Here is a 23,182-nt window from a genome sequence, read left to right on the forward strand (position 1 = left end):
GTCTCTAGTTTTCACTGCATCGCAAAATTGTCTTGGGTCCTGCACATCTATCAAACAAATAGGCAGGACTTGACAAAAGCTTCCTTTTCGCCACCCAAGATGAAAATTTAAGTGCTGCAAGAGATGTCAGAAGTGAATGAAATTCTATCAGGAGGGTATATTAATAAAACTAAACAGCTCACACAAAAGCTGAGTTTCTTCTAGCCATTTGGCACAGACAAGTTCTCATTATAAGCCCGCAAAATAACTAGTCTCCCGATTTGTTAGATAAGAGAGAAGTAAACATGCGTAAGCAGCTCCATGGTTGCCAAAACGGATGTATCGGTGACAAGACATTGCTCATGTTCCCAGGTACTTACTTTTTGGAGTTGCCAGTGGCGACAAGCCGACTTTGGAGGCAGCCGGGCAGCACGCTGCGGCTCAGGAAGCTCTTGGCCAAGTTAATGCAGCAGGGAGGCGAGCTGAGAGCACGGCCTTAATGAGGCAGGGGAAACAAGTCTGACAGGTGAGACTCCTCTCCACTCCCAGTCTACACGGGAGAATAAATCAAGCATTTCTGGTAAATAAGGGTAGGGAAAAAATACCCTTCTGTCTTCTTTTGACTTTGTAACAAACGAATTATGAAGATCTAGCCTTCCTCTCGTAGGGGCGCATATGATAAAGGAGGAAGGTGATGGTTTTGCTAAGGTTTGATTTAGAAGCTTTAGAGGTAAGGCTCTTTCACTTCCTTACATTTAGAGAGCAAATTCTGAAGAAGGCACGGTTGTAACCAAGTGACTGCTTCATACGTGTGTGTGACTATGGTAGAAATGCATTATAAAAAAGATCTTGTCTGTTATGTCTTGTTATATAAACCATAACTTATTGATACAATTTTTGAAGGACATTCTCTTTTTTCTTCGAATTTCTAATACAGAAATCAGTTTTGCAGTAATGAGGACTGTAAGACCAGGACAGCAATAGGTCTCAGGTGAGCCCAGGAGGAAGATCAAGTGCGAGCTGTGGGGTGCTCTGGAGCACTGGGGGAAAGCTTGAGGTTCTGCTTACTCTTAGCGTGTCCTCAAACATGTCTCTGCAGTACAGATCAAGTCAGCAAATCAACCCAGAGCCCTTCAGAGAAGGGCTTGGGCTCTCTTGGCGTGTCCGAGGACACATGGCAGCAGAGGTACCCCATGAAAAGCTATGCTCTGGGTCTGAACCAGGACCAGGGTCTGCAGGCAGCATGCGTGTAGCTCTTTTTTTCTTTTTTTTTTTTTTTTAAACTGACCCAGATTTCTGCTTTATCTAACGGTCTTTTCTGAGTATAACGTGAAGGAGAAGCACCTCTTACAGAAATGCATGTCAACGGTCTTGTGAAATGAGCTCGTCTCCCTCCCTCAGCCTTCCCCCAATCTAATTAATAAGGTCATTCCACTGAAGGCAGGCTTATAAATAGCTTTCCAAACACTAATGGAATTAGTTCTGGCCTGGACAACTTTTCCAGGGTGACACAGGTATCTAAGAAGGGCTGGCTCCTTGGCATATACAGCCACTTGCAGTGGAAATGCTGAAACATAAACTTTTACCTGATGTTACGCTGCTCTTGCTGGCAGCAACAAACCCAAAATGGGATTACAGCATTACCTAGTCATATAATAGAGAAGATTTACTGCAAGTAAAACAAGTGATTTTAGAGGGATGTGCCGATTAGATAAGGCTAGATAATGAAATCACAAATTCTGCTGAAGGTTTCTTTTTTGTCCGTATTTAAAAAAAAAATGTATTTTTCCTGGCCACAAACCCACAAGCTCTTGTGGGGACAATAAACAGTTACCTTGGGGAATAATAGCAAAGGACTTCAAGTCGATAGGAATCTTTAATATGAGAGCAATTATTAGGAAATGAGTAGCGTACCTAGAAACTTTCAGAGGAGACTGATGTTTTAAAATTATTTGACTATTTAAGTCATCTGTGAACTGAGCCATTGAACCCCTTTGAATGCAATGGCTGAATTATTAACATTTTAAAATTTGGTGTGAGTCTGGAATTTTATAATAAAAATAAAACCTAAATATGTCATAGAAAATGTAAGTTCCAATTATTTAGAAAACTTAAACCAAAATGCAGAGAGAATATATGTTGGTTGTTCACTGATTTAGGGACTTCAAATCAATGAGAGCTGAGCTCCTAAACAAGAGACAGACAAGAAATTATAATTTGATTATCTAAGTGACTAATGAAGTTTAATTGCATCTTCAGGAAAATAATGGAAAAACATTATTTCGCAGTCATTTGGTCTGGGTATCAAATAATAGTCCTGCCACGTATCGCATTGCTGGTAGTAAACAAAATTACATAGATTTCAAAATGCGTATTGAGAAAGCCAAAGAAGCTCAAACTTAATATTAATCTGTATTTCCAAATGAAGGAAAATAGGAAAAGGTCTTTCATTGAAAGTTGCTAAGATCCCATGGCATACTTGATCCTAAAAGCACATCTTCTAATATACCAGTTGTTGAAACTGTTTCAAAAACATTGATAATTTTTCCTTGTTTTGATTAGCAAACTCGGGTTCACCTGGATTCATGATGTACCTCAAGTGTATTTCAATCTGCAGCATTTCCTAGTAGGATCACACTGCTTCATTTGTTACACAGAGAACTTTCTGTTGAAGCAAAAAATCAAATTCCTCATTGTTGCATGTAACGCATTCAGCCTTCTCCTTGGATGAAGAAGTTACCGCAAGGGCAGGAGGTGCTTTGTGTAACTGAGATGAGATTGTATCTTTAGGGAAGAAGGGGAGAAGAGCAGCACTTGTTGGTCTGTGCTGGCCTTGGACCAGCTGCACAAAGTCTGAGTCATCGGATGAATCAAGTCTGTTAATGACTGCAGGGAACTTTTACTTCAAAAAAATTACAGAAATATCCTGCTTTCAGGTATTGATTCTGTAGTGTTTCCTTTGCAAAGCTTTAGTCATAAAGGCTTGTTTAGAAATAACAAACGTCATAGGTTTTGGCTTTTAGTAATTGCACCATAAAAAAAAGATGATCAGGGATTTTAACCTGCAGGTTATGGCTGAGTGGCCCGTAGCCCTTGGAATATCTATCAGTTCCTCCAACAGAAATCAGTACACAATTTAAGCTAACAGGCAAATAGGAGTTTATTAAAACGCAATATAACGGTAAAATTCACTCATAAAGAGAATTTTATTCAAAAGGCCAAATCAGGACAACCTGACTCGGGAGCTAAGCAGCTGCTCAGCTTGGTCCGTACTGTCAAGAACCCCTGAAAAATCACAGTTCAGTTTCTTAAACCAAAGGGATAACGGAGTCATGAGATTCGGTGTTGTAGCCTGCCTTTAGGAAGTCTACAACAGAGAACAAAGAACTGCTCTAACTGTATAACAACAATATGTACTTTCCGTGTCAGTAGATCCTAGGAGATGGAGTCTCCCACCTGATCTTCCATTTGGCACTGATGGGGTCTCAGTATTGTGGCCTGCAAAGAAAAGCAGCACCCCCAGCTGCACCCCACCCTTGGGGGAAAAAAAAAAAGTGCATTAATTGCCCCCTTACAGATGTTGGATTTTGGCATCCACACTCAGCCTCCAGAAGTGGAGGCTTTCAAGGATTTTTTTAGCAATGTGTTACCCTTGCAGAACAAATTATTTCTCTTTGGCCCCAATATTTTATATATCCACAAATTTTTGCCTTTTCAAAAGTAAATGAAAAATGTTCACACTTCTACCAAAGCCAAAATAAACCAGTTCCATGTTTACATCCCTTTCCACAGGCAAAGGAGACCATCTTTAATCGATATTTATGACATCGACATGCAGAAACTTTTACCCTCTTTTTTTCTTCCCACCATTGGGTTTTTGCTCTGTGAACGTGCCTGCCATCCATAATCACTCTTAATACCTCATTTTTGACATCACAATCAATGAAGTGAAATAAGCTGTTACTTAATGTGTCTGACATAAAATCCATTTAAGTTAACAGAAAGACTCTCGTTGTTTCCTATCAGCTCTAGGTCAAGCCTAAAGTGAACAGAGGGGGTGGAATGGAGCCCGTCGTTTGTCATCTGAGAGGAAATGATTTCCACATCCCATTTGGGCTGCTGGGAGATTTTAAACACATTTAGCAAAAGAAAACAAATTGATCTCTTGTCAGTGGTTAAATGGTTGAAATTTTACTCTGATTGTGTAGTCTCTCATTTGGAGCTTTTTAAGATAAGTTTTGTTGAATTATTTTTTTTTATGATTGTATTTGAGCTTAAAATGGTACCTAGTTTTCTCAATAATTTAGAAGAAATAAATATAAGAGATAAAGATCAAGACGAGTGGAAGTCAGCCGAATTGAAGAGGTGTCTGGCTGCCCTGGGTGGGTCACGGAGCACGGTTTTGCGCGGGGGCTGCTGGAGCCCGGAGCCAGGCCGCCTGTGAACCGCCTTCACCCTTCTGCCAGCGACGCCTGGGGCTTCCTCACAGAGCATCTTGCTGACAGCTTGTTAGGTTTGGGTTTTTTCAGGTACCTTAAATACATTTGGAATGGGAGAAAACATCTATACTCGAACGCGCAGCATTATCTCTGGTTTTCCAGGGTTTGTAAACAGACTTAATAAAATATGAATCCATTTTTCTCTATTGCTTGCAAATGTTTACAAATATAACTTAGAAGCAAAATGAATGTGTTCTTTACTGGAGTCCAACAGCCATCAGACGGACTGTGCTTACCATATCTCCCAATCTCAAAACGCTTGTTAGCCTTGGGAAGAGGGGGCGGAGGGGCTGGCAGGGACAAGAGGAGCCGGATGATCGTCTAACTTGCAGTTCCCCTGATATGTTGGGAGACTATTTCTTTTCAGTGTTTCTGCAGAAATAAATTATTATATTCAAGGACAGAAATCCAAACACTCTTTCTCTTGGTTGTGATATGTTACAAAGAGTAAAGGGAGTTCTGTTTCACAACCTCCCTTCTGGACAACTGGAAACCCTTGGTATGTACCATTTAATTACTGGTGGACAGGCCGAGTTGCTGAGAGGTTAGAGGACTTGCAAAAGACAGCTGAATCAAGAGGTTTGATTCCAGGGCAAATTTGTCTATTCGGCTGACAAACTGATTGCAAAACGAATGTTACTGCTATTGGCAACCTTTGTGAGGCCTTGCCCCCAGCATCCAGTTAATTTTCACCCCACCCTTGAGATAGAGTTATAAATTGTGTTATCTTTGGTGGAAGGGATAAGTTTTCAGACAGACTCTGACCTGAGTTCTCTTCCTGTTGTGGTGGATGAAAGTCTACAGCGTCCCAGTGATGTAACTGAATGACTGCACTTACACCGATGAGACTCTGACCCATCGTGTCACTGCTGGAAGGCCTAGAGGGAAAAGCCAGTTGGACAGTGAGTGGAAAACAACAATCCAGAGGGGCACAGGAATCCCTCACGCTGTTTTTCAAGGTTGGACCCTCAGACAGCAGATTCCCATCCTCTGGGTTCCTGGGTCTTGAGGTTCAGACAGCAATATTTACAAGGAAATGATAAATTGGCTTAACAAAATTAAGAAATGAACAATGTCGCGGATGAAGAGCTGACATAGAGATGTGTGTGTGTACAGAGCATGGCTTTTCAGAAACTGCTCCTTCCCCGGGGCTGTCGCTTCTGAGCTGCTGCTGGTTACCCCAAGAGAGGAGTGGGAATCCCCCCCGGAGCTTACCTTGTGCTGCTGCACTGGGCGTTACAACCTTCCGATCTGTAGCTCATGGGTGCAAAATTGCAAGGCTACATTTTTGGGAACGGAACCCAGAGCCTTGGAGGAAAGCCACGCTTTCAAAATCTGTTTCCTCAGTAGCTTCCCCAGCGGCCGGGACATGGCGCTGGCAGCAGATCAAAGCCCCAGAATTCCTGCTCTGTGCTTGGACCATTCCTCCTGTCTGAGGTCACGCCACTCTCCTCCTTTCTGTTTGGTTTTAGCAGGATCAATTTTATAAATTACAGGGCGAGTTACAGCCCCGGTGTGAGAGCGGGGATGGGGAAGGCACGCTGCTGTGTCACACAGCCAGCCACCACAGTGGCATCTGCCCGTGACCTCGGCTGGCCCCTTGCTGGCCACCGTGCCCCGCAGTGCTGTTATCGACCGTACATGACTCATTTCCAACAGCCTCCCATCTAAATAGAAGAGGAATGTTGGCTTCTGAATCGCTACCAATTCTTTGTAATTTTACTGGAGTGTTGTAATAGTATTTTACTTAAATACTAGCTTTTTAAATTGTGGAAAAGAACACCAAAGCTATTAGCTCCCTTGTCACTGGGAAAACCTCTGAGGAGGTTTCAGTGAAAATGGCAAAAGCTTTTCTCAGAATTTTCTAAAGGCACATTTCAGTTTTTCAGTGGAAATCCAAATTCCCTTGTTTTGGCAGTAGAGCTGTATCGGATACGTTTGAACTAACGCTCACAATTTAAAAGATCTTTAGTGTCCTTCAAGACTAAAAGGAGAGAATCTCTGTCAAGACAAGATGCCCCTCAGCAGAGGAGAGGTGATGCTCTGGAGGACCTGGTCTCCCTCCTTTTGTTCTAGAGTTTTGGGGAGCAGAGGCCCAACCTTCGTTAATCCCACCCAAATCGGGGGGACACCGTGCCTCCCCTTGCACGCCTGCAATGTAGGTTAGAATAAATGGTTGTTAAGCTACAGGCTGTATAGTGCAACAGGTGTTAGTGCTGCTTTTAGTCATCAATATATTGCTATTTAAAAATAACTGATACTTCTACATGTCCAGATTATTCTGTAACAAGCGAGTGGGACCTTAAATGGAGATGTTGTTTGTACTCATCCCTTTGCTGCTAAGGAGCAGAGAACAAATATTTGTACAACCGCAAAGCCAGTTCACATAAACCCTCTCCCCTCCCTGCAATAAAAAGCTGCCAAAAAGGTTGGCTCTCCATTAAACTTTGCTGCAGGTGATAAACATGCCTGCTGCCGAAAGCAGTCCTGCATTCAACGGCAAACACGGCACGACAGCAACGAACCAGCCGTTCTGCTCTGCTTGAAGGGCAGATCCTCCGCGGGGCTCGAGAGCCCCGACTCCAGTGCAGCCGCAGTGAGCCAGGGCTGCTCCCCGCACCTTGTTCTGCCTGATCAGCTGCACAGCTTCACGGCCCAAATCCTGCTTTCTGTACTGAAACATAAAAACACAAACCGAGCAGTTCAGTCTCTATTTCAGTCACAATTTACCCACTGCAACTAGGGTTTGATGGAGGAGGGATGGAGAAGAGCAGCATGAAGACACCAGCTCTGCTCATCGTCAGTCTTAGCACGCGTGAAGGACCGATCAGCCCGTGTGGGACTGCATCCCAGTCATCACGCTCTCTGGCCCCCACACAAACACTGTGCACTCGGCTGCCGAAAAAGGGCTGGTTGCAGCGTGGGCTATGGCGTGTCTACGCCAACTGGACATTTTTTGCACGCTGGAGAGAGTTCCCAGCTTGGAGGGGAATTGGACGAAGCCCATCCTTCCTCCAACGGTCACACAGAGGAGGTGGCGAAGCTGTTCTGTTTTGTTGTCATAAAAGGGCATGACAGCGGGGCCCGTAGCCTGAGCTGGAGCTCAGCACGTGGGAACGCGGGCAGCCGCTCTGCATGCCTGCCCCGCGGAGCTCGGCCAGCTCACCTCCAGCCCTGGCCTCACGTAGCCCCTGTTATTCCAGCTCCTGGGGCCAGCTCCGAGCAGCGGCTTTGTCCTCAGCGCAGGAGACTGGTTTGTTTTGACGGCAGGATAATTAATGTGCCTCAGCTCCATAGCTGTAAAATCCCTGGGGAGACGAGGCGTGTATAATTTTTATTGTGCCACAGCTAGGTGAGCGTAACACAGTATTCCTACTCAGGGATGACCGTGCTACCTGACTGTAAAAACTGCAGCTGTTTTCTTCATTTTATAGTGGCAAAGTTGGTATCTATCTATTAACCATCCCACTTGGAAAAATAACACCCAGCTCCCCAGAGAGGCCACAGTCAGAAACTGTCACCTACAGCGAGCTTCTTTTGACATGATCAAGGAAACTGCAATCACTTTTCTTATGCTGGGACTTCAGTCAGCATTGAGGGAGTGAGCCCTGTCTTCTGCTGCCCTGCAGGTGAGGTAGTGAAGCTTTTTGTTATTTTTTTGTTATTAAAAATGGGCTACAGCCGTCCTTAATCAAAGAACCCCTTGGCTAATGGCAGGTCCTGCTCTGTGCAGAGAAATCCCATCCTGATGCAGCATCACTGTGAGACTCCTGTCGCGAGTTAAGGCCTAAGGGAATCTTGTATATGCACATTCATCCCTTCATATAGCAACCTCCACGTTTACACACAGCTCCTCCATCCACATTTCACCCTGATTTCATAAACAATAATCACTATCTTTTCCTCCTTAGCTCTCCTTGTAGCTGAAGTGTTCAGTCCTGCTTTGGGAGTGCTCAGCACTAACACTGGATAAAAGCAGCAGCAAGGAGAGGTTTACTGACACTTCTCCCATATTTCAGTATGGTTTGTTTTTTGTTCACTTCACCATCTATTTCTGGTAATAAACTCCAAATATAAATATGGAGCCACGCTGTTTTGCACGTGTATTTGGCATTGACAGAAAAATTTGACAAGATGGAATAAATCAAATCGATAGGCAGATTCTCAATTATATATTACCTTCCGTTATGTGCTGCATTGACTTGAGAAGGAAACATTTGCCATTACAGCCCTTTGCAAACACGGTTCTCTTCCAATCTTTCTGTCTTGATACCAAATAAATATGGACGCAAGATAGCGTGTGCGTGTATTACTACAAAAGACTATTATTTACACAACATGCAAACTTATACAAATTCTTATACAAACTTATACAAATGCATAGCAAACATTTTCTAAGACACAGCCGCAGTGGACCTTCTGTATAGCTGTGCTCACACCACCTCCAGGACCAGAAAACCAAAATGTACAGTAGAGACCAAACCTGCATTCTTCCCACTGAACTTCAAGCATCCAAAAGAAGTGCCTCGTCACCTTCAGCTTTCTCTTGGAAGAGCCAAATTCCAACTAAGATCCGCATTTCCTCTGGAGGTGCCCATCCCTCTCCCCTGACTGTGCAAGCAGACCAGATTTCTAATCAGGTGCCCAGGTTGGTAAAAGAGAGGAGAAGTGTTTCCATAGCCATGAGCTTGGGCTTGAAATCTATGATTCACCCCACAACGACAGTTCTGGAAGAAATCATCTCACCCAACCAAAAAGGTAAAATAACAAAAATTTTCAATACCCCAAAAGACAACAAGATGCCTGGCCAGTTTCAAAACTCTTTGGTAAAAAATCCCATCCCACCGAGTTTTCCAACCGCCGACAAATATTTTGCTTCCCTTTACAGCCTCCTGCAGCCAGTGGGTACTCAGCCACAAACCATCGCTCCTAGAAGAGCAGCAGCCGCCTGGCCCTGAGGCAGGAGTCACGTCCCAGACAGCGTGAGCCGGGACTGCAGACCGGCAGCACTTCCAGGTGCTGGGCTCCGTCTCCACATCACCCACGATCCAGCCCTGCGCCTGGGCACAGCTCCCACGTGGCCAAGGAACGGACCCACGGGGAGGCAGTGGAGCTGCTCCAGGGACTCTCCGTCCACCCTTGGGAAAGAGGAAAGCCCTGGAATCAGCATCTCCTGACCTCGTTCTGTTCTTACTCTCATTTCCATTTAGTGTGTTTGCTGCCATTTTGCTTGTACGATTGCATTGTCAGTTTAGACGCAGCTCCTGGAAGCCTTGCGAAGTTGTATATACGTTGCAAACCTGCGTGCATGTTTATACATATGGATATACACACAGACAAGCTACCCTGCCTAAATTTGACTGCAGAAGTGATAGAGAGGGGAGCAAAGACTGGGGTGATTTATAGCAGCTGAAGATCTGGTCTATATATTGCAACATACCTCACGCAAAGTAAACATGGCCTTGCATCATAAGGCATAGGCTGGAGCCAAGAAATAGCTCAGCTGGAGAAGTCACAGAATAAGGAGAGCACAAGCCTCTTCAGGTAAGAAAGTTCTGTATCTAAAAACATGTCCTGACACATTCACAAGAGGCGGCTAGGTATTTTTGAAGCTGATTTTTTTTTCCTTGCAACTCCCCAATCCTCTGAGCTCATTAAAATGAAGACAGTCTAATTTCCAGGAGTGGCCAAGAGGGAAAGGTCAAGGAAGGACTTCTCTGTAATGTTGGTTCTCAAACTGCAGTGAGAAGAACAGCAGGGTTTTCATTAAGCCACTGTGAAACGATAAATTACTCCATTGTCAAAAGAAAGTAGGACTGCTATTACCTTATATGCAAAAGGTAGTGAAAGAAAAGACCCGATGATTTATAGCTTGTGTACAAGTCTGCCTTCTCTGATGCACAGCTCATTGTACAGGTCTGCCAGAAATGAGATCCCTGGTTGACAAAAACAAGGGTGTTGTTACGAGCAGCTGGCCCTGCCTGGGTGAGGAGCAGCCAGCGCTGCTCCATCAGTAGCATCACACCCCCCCTCCGCGCCGGAGGTCCGGGGGGGTTATATCCGTAGGACCCCAGTTCTGAGGGGCAAAGCTACTCAGAGAATGAGGCGCTTTGCCAGACACCTGAGACTTCAGAAGAAGCAAAGAAGCTGTTTTGTTTGTGGACCAAACCTTAAATACTGCAAGAAAATCCTGGGAATCCAGGGAAATCTCTTCTGAACTGGACACGCAGTCTGTTAGGGAGGAACTGGAGCTGCAAGTCCAGAGCCGTTGGTTGCCACTTTGTATTTCATGGACAGACGTCAGAGGAAGACAGTCTGATTAGACAAATTATATTAGTTCAAATTGAAACAAATATTTGATTTCATTCATCCCATCTCCACTTGAAAAATGTTGCCTGTCCACTGTGAAGCATCCTGACTGATGACAGAAAAAACATTGCTGGAGGCCCTTGAAAGGAAAACAAAGTGAAGTGCTGTGTCTCCCAGGTGCACGCTCTAACGACATGTTTTAGGGTGTTCACAGCTGTAACTGCCTTTACTTCTCAGGAAATCTTTCCTCAGATCCAAGGGTTGGTCTGAGGAGACCAAGACACTGCCTTTTTACAGTTAATTAGCTGGAGCAATTAGTGGTCATGTTGTCGTACAAAGAGCAACAAAGGGAGTGTGAAAACCAACCCCGGAGAGCTGCTGCACCGGAAACCAGAGACGGGTGGCAGAAACGCTCAGGCAGCACGGCCAGCAGCCAAATCGTGTCTTGACGCAGGCTCTGAAGCATGGCAGCCAAATGTTTATCGTGGTTGTACCCATGCAAATTTGGACCTTCTCTCCCTCGTTGCACTTGCACTCATGTCACCCCTGGGTATTTCCACTGAAATCCTGTTGAATTACCTTCAGTAACCTCCCACCGGCAGCAGGGAAAGGGAGACCAGAGCACAGCCCAATGGCTCTGGGGCTAGTCCAGGTTCACACCTGAGTCCCTAGCAGCAGAGTCCGTCCCTGTGAATCCAAAAACTGGAGCATGGAAAGACCAGTGAGTTGTGGGGAGACGCAAAGTGCACAGGGTGGGCTGAACCTGTATCCCAGCATGTGCCTTTTGGAAAGATGATGCTTAGGACAGCAGTTGCTTTATGCAGTGGACTGTCAAATCACCTGCCCTGTCCCATGAGCTTCTGGAGAAGAGAAAGAGGGCGATCCGAGGTGGGGTGAAGAATGAAATCAAGCTGGGGTGACTTCTGTATTGAATTGAAGATGCTGTAATACAGGGTCAAAATAGAAGCACCTGCAATCTTTGTACAACAACCTGTAATTACGTGCACAAAGACATGTCTCTGCATGTGTAGGTGTATGCATGCATTATACATTAATATGGGTATAACAACCAAAGAAGCTGGTATAGTTGCTTTTCTTTCTATATTATCTCTTATTAGGAGAAACACATTACGATTGTTTCAATTTTTTAAATCTGTGGCAAAAGCATTTTCTGACTTCGCCATGTGCCCCTTGCAGGAGCCGGTGCCGTGCCAGCAGCCAGGGCTGCACCTACAAACCTATTTCTCTCTCTGACGTGTGGTAGCCTTGCTCTGCTCAAGTCATCTTGGGCACTTGCTGTCCCCACCCCAGGTTAAAGGCATGATCAGGCACACTGCAAGTTTTAAGACCAAAGTGCCCCTTTGAACTCAGAGCTTATCTGAGCCCTCGCTGCCTTCTGGTGGGTTATTCTGCGAGTTCAAGATGGACGTGATCTGGCCGGCAGAGGTTTATCTGTTAAGACAGAAAAGCTGGTGTCCTGTAGGAGCAGAGCTAATCTGACGGGGCAGCACTTGGATCAAATGAGAGCCGTAAAATGCTCCTGACCCAAGAGAATGCGTTCAAGCCCTGCACTGAACAGGATGCGGTGACAGGGAGCTGCCCCACGCCTGCAGCATCACTACGCACTGCTCCGACTCCGGGCCGTGCCTCTGGCAGCACACATCCCGCCTGGCCCTGCTCAGGACAGGCGTTACGGCAGCCCAGCGAGGTCCGGGTGCTCGTCCTGCGGGGTCTGACCTCTAAGCACGTGGCAGTGGCTGCCAAGACCCAGCTTTTGCTCCACCCATCTGTGCAGGGTGGGAAGTACCTGGAGATCAAAGGGTGTCCTCTGCACGGCAGGCAGGTGAGAGTGCTGCTGTACACCTGCCTGGAAAGCAAGTCATAACAAAAAACTGGACCTGGTCCAGTCCAGGTAAGAGCAAGACTTTACTAACTGTGAAAACAGAGAGAGGTGCTTCACCTTTGTGTGATGAGGGCACGACCCGGCCTTAAGCCATTTTCCTCCATCCTTTTCATCCAGTAACTACGCCTTGATGTCTGCTCTAAAAAAATGGAAATGGTCTGGCTTCTCTAAGGTCTGTTACTCCAGGTTACCCTGCGCGCTTCCCAACGGAGAGGGCAGAGGGGAGCAGGGTCACAACCGCCTCCTCCCAAGCAGCTGTTAAACAAAACAGGAAACAGTGGCCCGACAGCGTCACCGTGCTTTGAAGCTCTGCCCCGCGGGACAGGCTGCCGTAACCTTTGGGGGGAAGCTTTCACAGGCACCGCTCAACCCCCCCGGAGCTGGAACCTTTCTTTGCCCTCCTGCTGCCTGCTCCTCTCAGGGGCTGTACGCTGGGCTGGGGGGTCCTCTCATCCACTGCCTGCCAACAGAGCAAACAGGCAGCAGAATAAAACCACACATTCACCTTAAGCCCTTAAGCAGATAAAATAGGCAAAGCATTTTCTGTTTGTAAAAGGGGAAGAGCGGCGAGTCCATCTGCAAAACTGTTTCCCATTAACCAGCCCACGATAGTATCTTACGACCTCCTAATGGCAGTTTAACTGTCACCCCAAGAAGCAGCTGGACTTTTGTAATACTGAGAATGCAAAATCACAAGAGGGAGGGAATCCCCAGGCTCTGCCCATTGCAAAGCTGGGGAGACAAAGTTAGCTGGAGGGAAAAAGGGTCCTTTGTCCCTTCAACTCTATAGAGGTAATAACAGGAGTGCAGCACGTGTCCTCCCCGGCCAAATAACCCTGCCAAGACAGTTGCAAAAAACACACAGACTTGACAATGATGAGCCATATCCTCTCCTCCAGTTACGGCTTAGACCTCCCACTCATCCAAGCAGTTCTCATGCCTCTACCACGACGAATTGGTAAAAAACCTCCATTCTCCCAAGAAACTCTTAAACACCAGCACATTTCATAAATATGCATCCCGAGGATGCAGTGTTAACACTTCGCAAGTATTTTTTCCATGCCAGCACGAGTTAAGGTAGGAGTCTCTGTCCTGGCTTCAAATTTCCTGGCTTTCCCCTGTCTGCGTCACGACATAATTCTTTCCAGCCAGCCTTTTCCTCAGATGTTCAGAGCAAGCATTGGGATCCCTGCCAGCTCTCCTTCCCAAAACAAACACGGAGCCTCCTCATGCCAAAGATTTGCCTTCTCTTCAATACCCCAGGGACAAAACACTTGGTTTTACAAGCGCTGCCCCGATTTTCAATTCTGCAGATGTATATAAATAAAAACGCAGCTTTATAGAGCCTTGTCTGCACTGGAAAAGACTTGCTGGCATGTCCCTACAAGCTGCCTCTCTCCATCAACTGTAAACAGACGTTCAATTAATTAAAGAGGTTATTTGCCAAGTAAGTACACATAGTTTCAGCAAGCAAAATAAGGCTTATTGTCAAATTACTTTTTCCTGGTGCAATCGTGTCTACACCAGAGTTTTTGCTAGTAATAGAAATACCCACCCATTATTAAACCACCCTGGTTCCAGTGTAAACCTGGTCTAAAACTAATGCCCTGAAAAGTGATGATACTACTCCCATCTCAGTAAAAACCTTTTCTTTCCCTCCGGTGTCCCTGGGTTCACCCCTTATCTGCCGTTGTAACCTGTGCGCTTTGCCTGGAGGGCTGGGAACTGCAGAGCTGTTGGTGGCTGATGAGAAATGATTCAGTGGAAACGTTGCCGCGAGCCGTGTCGATAGCAAGCCACATCCCTGCGGTTACCCGAGCAGGTAACCAACTGGAATTCCGACAGATCCAGGCTCGGGACAGGTGAAGTGTGTGACCTCCAGCAAGCCAAGGCTGCTGCTATTTTCCCTTCTTTTGGAAGGAAAACAAGTAGTTTTCCTCTTTTTGGGGAAACAAGTGTGTGACTTACATCAAGTCTGTGCTTAATACGCTCCTGAGAAGGGAAGAATATGCAGAGAATAGGAAAGAAATCACCTGTAATAAGCACTACTAACATGCTTCCATCAAGCACTGGCGTTTGTTTTGTTGTTGGGGAGGGCGCGTGGCTGTACCCAATGCACATGGCACATGTAGACACTAAATCAAGTGCTGCTACTCACAGATCTTTTTTCAAGCCACCTTTATGTTTACTAGATTTGATTTATGAATATCCAGTTTCCAGCAACAAACTTGAGGCAACTCACATTAATCTGCCAGAACTTTGGGGGCTCTGCTGTGTCGTTTGAAGAAGGCATAGGTGGAAGGATGTGCCCGATTTCTGCCTCCCATCACCCTTCTCGAAAAGTTTAGACCTAGAATTGGCCTGAATTTGTACATTTATTTTATTTAAAAGAAGGGGTTGGGCTAAATAAAAGCCCATGAAAAATATTACCTAATGAAGTTATACAAAAATATTGATGATTTAGGCAATGTCATTAATACAAATAGAGGTGGATGCTAAGCCTGTATTCTTTGTTCGTGCTGAAGTCAATAGCAGTTAAGTTCAATGTATTTGTAGGGTAATGAAGAGCTATACTTCATTATACTGTTCATATACATTCAATACTGAAGGAGTGTGAAATGTGGGTGCTTAAACAATATGTCCGAGTCTCCTATGCACTCAGAAAGAGACAAAAATATATAATCATTCATAATTAACAATATATCTATAGCACCGCCCGTAAAAGGATCTCATGTTCCTTCATAAATATTAATTAAATGAACCCAACACCCCAGTTGTGTAACAATTATTACTGCCATTAACAGATGGAGAAACTAGGGCACAGTTCCATTGCCCACACAGAGCATCTGCTGCAGATCTGGGAAGAGCCATCCACAGCTTGGGCTGGGCCATCAGATGCTGGATTTGGATGCCTCGTGACAAGTATCTGCCTCCAAAAACTGCACCCAGATTGTCACGTTAGGAGGGAAATGCCTTTTTGAAAGGTTAATGTCAAACAGTGTCATTATTAGAGAGGGAAACTAAGCGTCAGTGTCTCCAAGGAAACCAGCACACGTGAGAAAGATGGAGCCAGGAGACAAAAGAGGAGTGGGAACAGAAGCTAGAGATGGCAGCCATTCCGATTTCCCCATTTTTTATATTTCTGAGATGATTTTCTCTTGTTAAGATAGATAGCTTTCTGCTGTGAATATCAGAGCAATCTGTTTATAAACAATTAATTTAGCTTTCTATCACTCAAGCACAAAGGATGGGATGTCTACCTCAGAGCCCTGACAGCTGCCCCAGGAGTCCACCCGCTTTCCTCCTGGGTAGCGACCGGCAGACTCCAACGTATGTCCCCCCATCCTTCACACCTTCCTCATTGCGTATCCTCATACAGCCCTGGCTGTCATTTCATCCGCCAAGGAAACGCAGCTATTCCAGGTACAGGCTGCAGGAGCCCCGTAGGGACATCATCAGTACACATGCATTTGCTTTCAACACCCAGACCCTACGTGACGGGACAAATTCAGCACAGGGAGTCAAGCACTTGGGAAAGTCACAAAGTCGTTTGGACTGGAGCAGGACCAGGTCAATGCTCTGCCTTATAAAAAGCACAAAGGTAGCTTGAGAGACTTGGGCTTGCAGTTTTAAATCCACCTCAAAGATGGCACGCTGGGCTGTAAGGCTCCCGTACGCAGTAGCATCGGCTCATGGCTGGAAGAACAGTACTTCCAGTTAAACACCCAATATAAATTCTTACCTTGTGGCATTCCCACCAAAGCACCAGCATTACGCAAGCCGATAACGCAAGGTGATGTGGTTCTAGGCAATAAAAACTATTCTTAAGCTCTTCTTACAGCCAAGGGGTTTGACGTGGATGTGTTACTGTGCTTCTATACTTAGCCCTATCAGAGGATGAGCATTTGCACACTAAGAACAATGTGCTAATAAAAAAAAAAACAACAACCAAAACCGAGAGAAGATTTATCCCTTTTCAAACTAAAAAAAAAAATAAAATAAATCACTGCATGGGGAGGAACTCTCCCTGGTGAATATGGGTTAGTCTGTCTGGACTAATCCTCTACTCATATGTAGTGGCTTATTAGGGATTTAAAAAAAAATCTGAGGGCTGAGACAGTATATTCACAGTGGAACAAGCTCACAAGAAAGATGTATTTTCAGTGACTTTAATGACATGTTTGACTTTAATGTTGGAGAAATCTAGAAGTCTGGATTTTTTTTCCTGTTGTTTCTGTGAAAGCCTTTAATAAAGGTTTTACAGGAGCAGTAATATGTAACTTTAAAAGGGCACTAAAGCCAACTGAAAGCAAGCCAGCGCAGACTGAATTCCTGCTTCCTGCAGAACAGCAATAAATCCTCCCACCACCACTCAGTTCCCTTCAAACCACAGAGCTGCAGATCGTCAGACCGCCACGATGACCATCGCTCACCCAAAGCAAGTGTCTTAAGGCTCTGCGTCCATGGTTTCCCCAGATTTACTGTGGGTTGTTCATCGACTTCTCTGTTCTACCCGCTCCGGCCATTTTTTGGAGTACATTTTATTTTGTTTTCTTTGAACCTACTGGGGTTAGTTCACAGAGTGAAATTCAAGCCCAGCCCCTACACATTTGTAGTAATCTCCTCATGAACCGCACAAACATCTAAGAAAAGAGAGAAATCTCAGTGCAGAGGGCAGCAGAGCAGACAAAATTCACATGGAGCAGAGACACACGGAATGAAGCGCAGCGGGAACATGAGCTGCCCAAGGATGCCCCACAACCCAAGGGCAGAATTGGGAACAGAGCGTATTTCCTAAATCCTTGTCTGTGCATCCAACACTCTCCAACTCATGTTGCTTCTGAATTTAACAGAATTTTTACCAACACCTTATTCATTTGGAAATGGCACCTACTTCAAAGCAGAATTTCTATCCTAGATATCCAGGCCTTAAAATACTGCCTAATCCTCCAGGCAAAACAGACGTCTACATAGGCGCAGTTCAGATTAAGCAAGGCACAAAACCGTGATCAACTGCACAGTGACGGAAGAGCCCGTTATAGAATCACAGAATGGTTCGGCTTGGAAGGGACCTTAAAGATCATCTAGTTCCAACCCCCCTGCCATGGGCACAAACTTGTCATCGGCAAACAGGGTATGGGCACAGCGGCACAGGAGTGCTGGCCTGCTGCAGCTGTACATCCCGGCAGCGTCAGGTCCCAGCGCCTTCCCCATCCTGGCAGCTGTGGACCAGAGCTGGCAAGAAGCTGCAGATATCTCCAAGGGATATCTCAGGCTCCGCAGAACTCCCCCGCACGGCTCGGTCTGGTACAGCTGCCAGCGAAGCCCGGTTTCAAGATGCTTTTTGTACCATGTGAATTCCAGCAAGGGATACGTATTTTACACAGCACAATTTAGGGGAAATGGCTGCACTGCTATGAGAATATTTGTGCCCATTTTATCACAATGATGCAAAGGACATGGCAGAGGACTGCAAGCACTCCAGGGAATGCAGCTTCAAGGGTGATTTCCTGCAAGCTTGGCCTGATAAAAGCCCATTTGCATGTATTAATCCTGCCACAGTCATTAAGCAAAGCGTGGTAGCAGAGCCCTCCCCAAAGCAGTCATTTCATTCGCAGTGACTTGATCATTTGCAATTCTCTGTACATACCCAAGGGCTCTCTCACTGCTTTAATACACCAATATTGTTCCAGTATAGACAAAGCTAAAAAAGCCGGTTTTATTCCCATTGGGAAGGCAAACTCCTGATGCACTTTAGTCTCTCATTTTCTGGAAGGGGATTTTACCCACTGTTTATAAATACTAGCAGGAGGAAAGCCTCATTTGCTGCTTTTTCCTCCACGTTTCAGGGCAGAGTCCATCACCTCTATCGCTACTGAAAAGTTTCCGTACAAGTGAGCCCTGTGCCCGCGGCAACGGCTGCCCTGCCTGCAGCCCCCCCAGGCACCGCCTGCCGCGCCACAGCCCCGCTTCATAAAGCTTAAGCAAGAAAACCCGACCACGTCAAAATCACCAACTTTGCCACTGAGCCCAAAGTCTGCGGTTGGTGTAGACAAAAGGCTTGGTGTTAGAGAAAACTCTGTATCTGGAGAATATCAGCTATCTAAAGGTATTTATTAACATAGCCTTGCGAGTCCCTACCCCTGCATGCATTACTTGCATAAACAAACGCTGTGGCAAAGATACAGCAGGTGTATCACGGTATCATTACAGTGTTTGCATGACCTTTGTCAAAGAACTGCGGAGCTTTTCTGCTGGCATTGTGGCCTTTTATATGACATCTCACCATCAACAACGAAAACAGCTGTGCCACACACTCTTTGTGATATTTTTGAGCTCTTTTTAGTGCCACCAAGGTCTTAGCTAGCAAAGATTATTATTTCTTTTCCCTACCACCAAGGATCCCTTATCACCAAGAAGGCTCCTAGCATGTCAGATGATATATGAACACACAAAAAGCTTTAAAGAGCTTAAAAGCAGAAGATAAGGCAGATAAGAAAGCCCAAGGAAAGATAACACCGGCCTGCGTGGGTGACAGTGGCCATAACATACCAGCAGCTTAGTCACTGCCAGGTTTTGCCAAAGCAGCTACAACTTGTAGTTAGCTAATTGCACTTTTTCGGTGCTAAATAACCGAAACAAGACATTCAACATAATTATTTCAGTATGATGTGTGGCAGAGGATTATGCCACCAACTTCTGATTTATTACCAGTTTCATCACCTCACAGGTTTTACTCCAGCCCCCCAGCTGTCAGGTTTGGGGTTTTTTTATCTTTTTCCTTCCAATTCTGGCTTCCTTCCAAAACCAGGCATATCTGTAACTCACAGGGGTGCGAAGGACAGCTCGAAAACAAAACCTGGGTTCACCCTTGAAGATTCAGAAACCTAAAGAAAAAATATTAACCATTCTGGCTGCTTTTTTAAAAAATACAGATAAATAAAAAGATACTCCATATCTCAAGGTTTCTTTGCCAGTGCCAGGATGCTCTGCCGGCTGGTGCATAAATCAGCACGTCTGGGGCTGTAGCACAGGCAGCCAGTTACTACCCAGCTGGAGTACAAACCATGCAATCCAGCCGAAAGCTTTGTTGAATTGTGGTTCAAATTTGCTGCAGTTTATTTCTGGAAGTATTTAAAATGCCTGTCCTGAAGGCATTAGGACCACTGCATCCAGCGAGTCATCCGTGACACCTGACATAGACAGGTAATAAATCTCACCGTGTTTACTAAAGCTTTCTCTAGGACTGTGGGTACTTTGCATTAAGATGGTATAAAACAGCATACAGAACAGACAACTGCAATAATGTGGGTACAGTGCTATTTCTCCCTTAATAACCAGTAAAACCCACCAGTTAAAGAGTGCCATATGCAGTAACTAAAGCACTATCTAGAGGAACACAGTAACATGGCGTTAAGCATCCCATCTTAGGATTTCAGAAAACAGGTCTCGGGTTTTTTGCTCAATCATGCACATGTTTGGGTAGAGTAAACCACCTTAAGCCGCAAATTCCCTGTAGCCAAATTAGTTTTAAAAGCTGGTTTGGCCACCAGTGACAAAGCATCTCTGCCAGCACAGAACACCAGGGACCAACCCGGGCAGTGTCTCCCTGGCTTCTTGGGTGGGTTTTGCAGCCCAGGCTGGCGGGACAAAGCAGAACCCGAGCTGGCTGCGCTCAGGAACAGCTGCCCAGCACCGCAGCCACGGCTGTGGCTAACGAGAGCAACACCTCTCTTGTCTCTGTCCCTTTGTGCTTCACCTGGAGGACAAAGAAAACATTTCCCTTCCTCTCAAGAGATGTGAACTTAAGTCTATCAAGCATCAACAGGGGGAAAACCAGCAAGATGCAGAAGAAACTTATTAGCCAAAAAGGCCTTTAGCTTATAACTCCCAAAGTATGGGAAGAATAACAGGAGCTGATGCAGATAATGTTAGATCTACTGGAGATACAATAACAGCCTTCATGTGGCCCTGCTGGAACATGGTAGAGTTGAAGGAAGGCTTGGGGCTAGAGGCAGGGTCAGACTTGTGGAGACGCGCACTGAAAGCCAGGACACAAGTCGCACTTGCTGCAGAGGGTCAGAAATTCCTGTTTCAGCGGGGCAGACGGCAGCGATGACTCAGGCATATCACATTACTGGTAAATTTGCCCCCGGTTCACGCTTTCCCTTAGGCAGGAGGCACTGTACCCAGCTTTTCCAGGAAGCATATTGTATCCTGTCAGGAGATTTGTGTGGGGCAAGGGGTACTCTGCCCCGCAAGAGCAGAGCTCATGTTCTACGTATGGAAAATAAGTCCCAAGGCAGGCTTGGCACTGCCCTCTGGGGAGCTTACAGACAACATGGAAAGTATTAAATTCTGATGGGAGCAGCAGCTGGCTCCTATCGGAAAGCCACTATCTCTATCCTTTTAAAATCCTTAGCGTTTCTTTTCTCACTGGAGAGATAAACAGCCGACCAAGGTCATTTGTGCTCTGCTGGCCAAGGAAGATGTGCAGAGGCTGCAGGGCGGCGCAGCTCGGCCCGTCAGAGGTGGGTTGCTTTGGACAACACTGTTCCTGCAAAAATAACAGTACCAAGCACGACCTGGGGTTAAACCAAGGCCCTTCTTCAGTGCCTGAGTGGATCATAGCGTCACTGCTTCCGACTGCCAGTGGGCTGCAAGGCAGCAGCAGCGTAAGTGGAAATTAGTCTCTTTATGGATGTCAGGCAGGACTGCAACCCTCTATCAAAGCAGAACACAGCTGAACATAAAACGACCCCCTTGGCAACGGCACCATATCAAATAAATCGTTGTCTCAACTTACCTTGTGAATGCGTTATCCTTTTGCAAACGGAGAGTAAACATAGCAGACGAGGCAAGCTGATCGGCAGAAACCGGAGCTCCGAGGCAGGGTCCCCTTACACAACAGTAGTCCTTTTCCCCGGCAGGTCGGAGGAGTTTTCGTAGGCAGAGACGAGCCCCTTTGCCCAGCGGGTGCCGGGGGAGCCCTGCTGCATCACCACCAGCCGGATCGGAGGCTGGGTGTCTGCAGGGACCTCAGGAGCATATTCCTTGCTGGGATCCTTCCCCCTGCAGTCATAGAGCACGCAGGAAATCAGGAAAACCAGAAGCAAAATAACATAACTAGCTACCAGAATGATGAGATTCAAGGTAACAGGGTCAATCTCCAAATAAAACTCCATTTGGTCCCATACTGTTGAGTGCAAATCCAGAGAATGAAGTGTCATATGCACGAGTGAGCGACGGCTAACTGATCAGAATAGATGTATTGGCTTTGCGGTAAAAATACATTAATCCTCAGGTCTCCTGTAGCAATGGATTTCCCCAAACTGGATGATTAAAGCAGCTCAGTTTAATAACTTAAGCTCCTTCTTTTAATGCCATGTTGCCTACAGTGGCAGAAGCTAAATTTGAATGCTATATTGACAGGAAAACATCCCCCTTGCTCAGGGAATATCTCTTTCCTTGACGGGCAGGTACCAAACGGGATTTCCACTAAGGGCGTTTTGCAGCATCTGCCTTCTAGAAGGGGTTTTGGGCTCATGGGCTGAAGAAAACTGAACTGTGTAATTAGTAAACGAATACAAAAATAAATTCGGGAGAAGGTAATTTGCAAAGTAACTTTTCTCAAAATCTAATGAGCCTGGCTCTGATTTTGACTTAAGACCTTTTTACCATGCCCCAGTGCTATGGAAGGGCTTTTAAAGTGAATTAAAGACTTTTATTCCCCACTTCCATACCAGGATTACTGGCACACGTCACAGCACCGTATCGCACGCTGCCCAGCCCGTCCTTACACAAACTGAGCTGTAGGACCTGGCTTCCCGCAGGCTCCTCTGTCCCCTTCAAGTCTCCTGCATACAAGATGCAACAAGACTGGAGGATTTCTGCAGCCAGGGCACCACCGATTTCTTTTTGCTATGTCGACTCTCTGCTTGCTAAAAAAATGAAGTTTGAGATGTGTCTGTCCCCTGCCTGGGAGCAGCACCAGGCTGCCCAGCCGTAAAACCTGCAAGTACTTTTTGAGTCTTCCAAGTTTACATCTCTGAAGCTGATGAGCATGTAAGGACACACGTACAGCTGCCACACTGCCCACATGGGGCTTGCTTGTTTCCCTAGAAAACTGTCCTAGAAAGACCACCCCTCCTCCAAAAAAAAGATGTACCAGTGTCTAAGATACCAGGAAGGCAGATGGGAAGGGCAGGAGGTGATGCTGCTGAGCACCACAGACCCTACGTCAGCACGCTTGCTGCTTCCACGCAAAACTCCAAGGTCTTGGTCAGCATTACAGCACAGGAGGGTTTTAGGAAGAGATTAGACTGTCCCAGCTCTTAGTGCTGGCAGAGCTGTGGAAAAGGGCTTTACATGTCAGCAGGAATCCAATCCGGCCCGTCTAAGCTGTGAGTAAGAAATATGTCATGGGGCCATCCTGCTGCCGCAGACCTTGACACATGCTGCTCGTTTTAAGGCCAACATATCTGCATCCTCC

At 45.9% G+C, this 23,182-nt stretch overlaps 1 protein-coding gene across 3 annotated transcripts; it reads right to left on the reverse strand.

Moving 5' to 3' along the window:
* Positions 1–363: 363 nt before the first annotated feature.
* Positions 364–22,070, reverse strand: SMIM36 (small integral membrane protein 36). Of its 3 annotated transcripts, XM_054221653.1 has the most exons (3): positions 21,497–22,070; positions 5,244–5,356; positions 364–529 (listed from the first exon to the last, which is right to left on the reverse strand). In XM_054221653.1, exon 1 carries the CDS (start codon positions 21,918–21,920, stop codon positions 21,591–21,593), a length of 330 nt encoding a protein of 109 aa, XP_054077628.1. In that variant the 5' UTR covers positions 21,921–22,070; the 3' UTR covers positions 364–529; positions 5,244–5,356; positions 21,497–21,590. The 3 variants fall into 3 exon arrangements, with proteins under 3 accessions (XP_054077628.1, XP_054077629.1, XP_054077630.1); XM_054221654.1 differs by lacking the exon at positions 5,244–5,356; XM_054221655.1 differs by lacking the exons at positions 364–529; positions 5,244–5,356 and adding an exon at positions 7,092–7,152.
* Positions 22,071–23,182: the final 1,112 nt, after the last annotated feature.

This window comes from Rissa tridactyla, chromosome 15, assembly GCF_028500815.1.
Source record: "Rissa tridactyla isolate bRisTri1 chromosome 15, bRisTri1.patW.cur.20221130, whole genome shotgun sequence".
In the NCBI taxonomy this organism is placed as follows: Eukaryota; Metazoa; Chordata; class Aves; order Charadriiformes; family Laridae; genus Rissa; species Rissa tridactyla.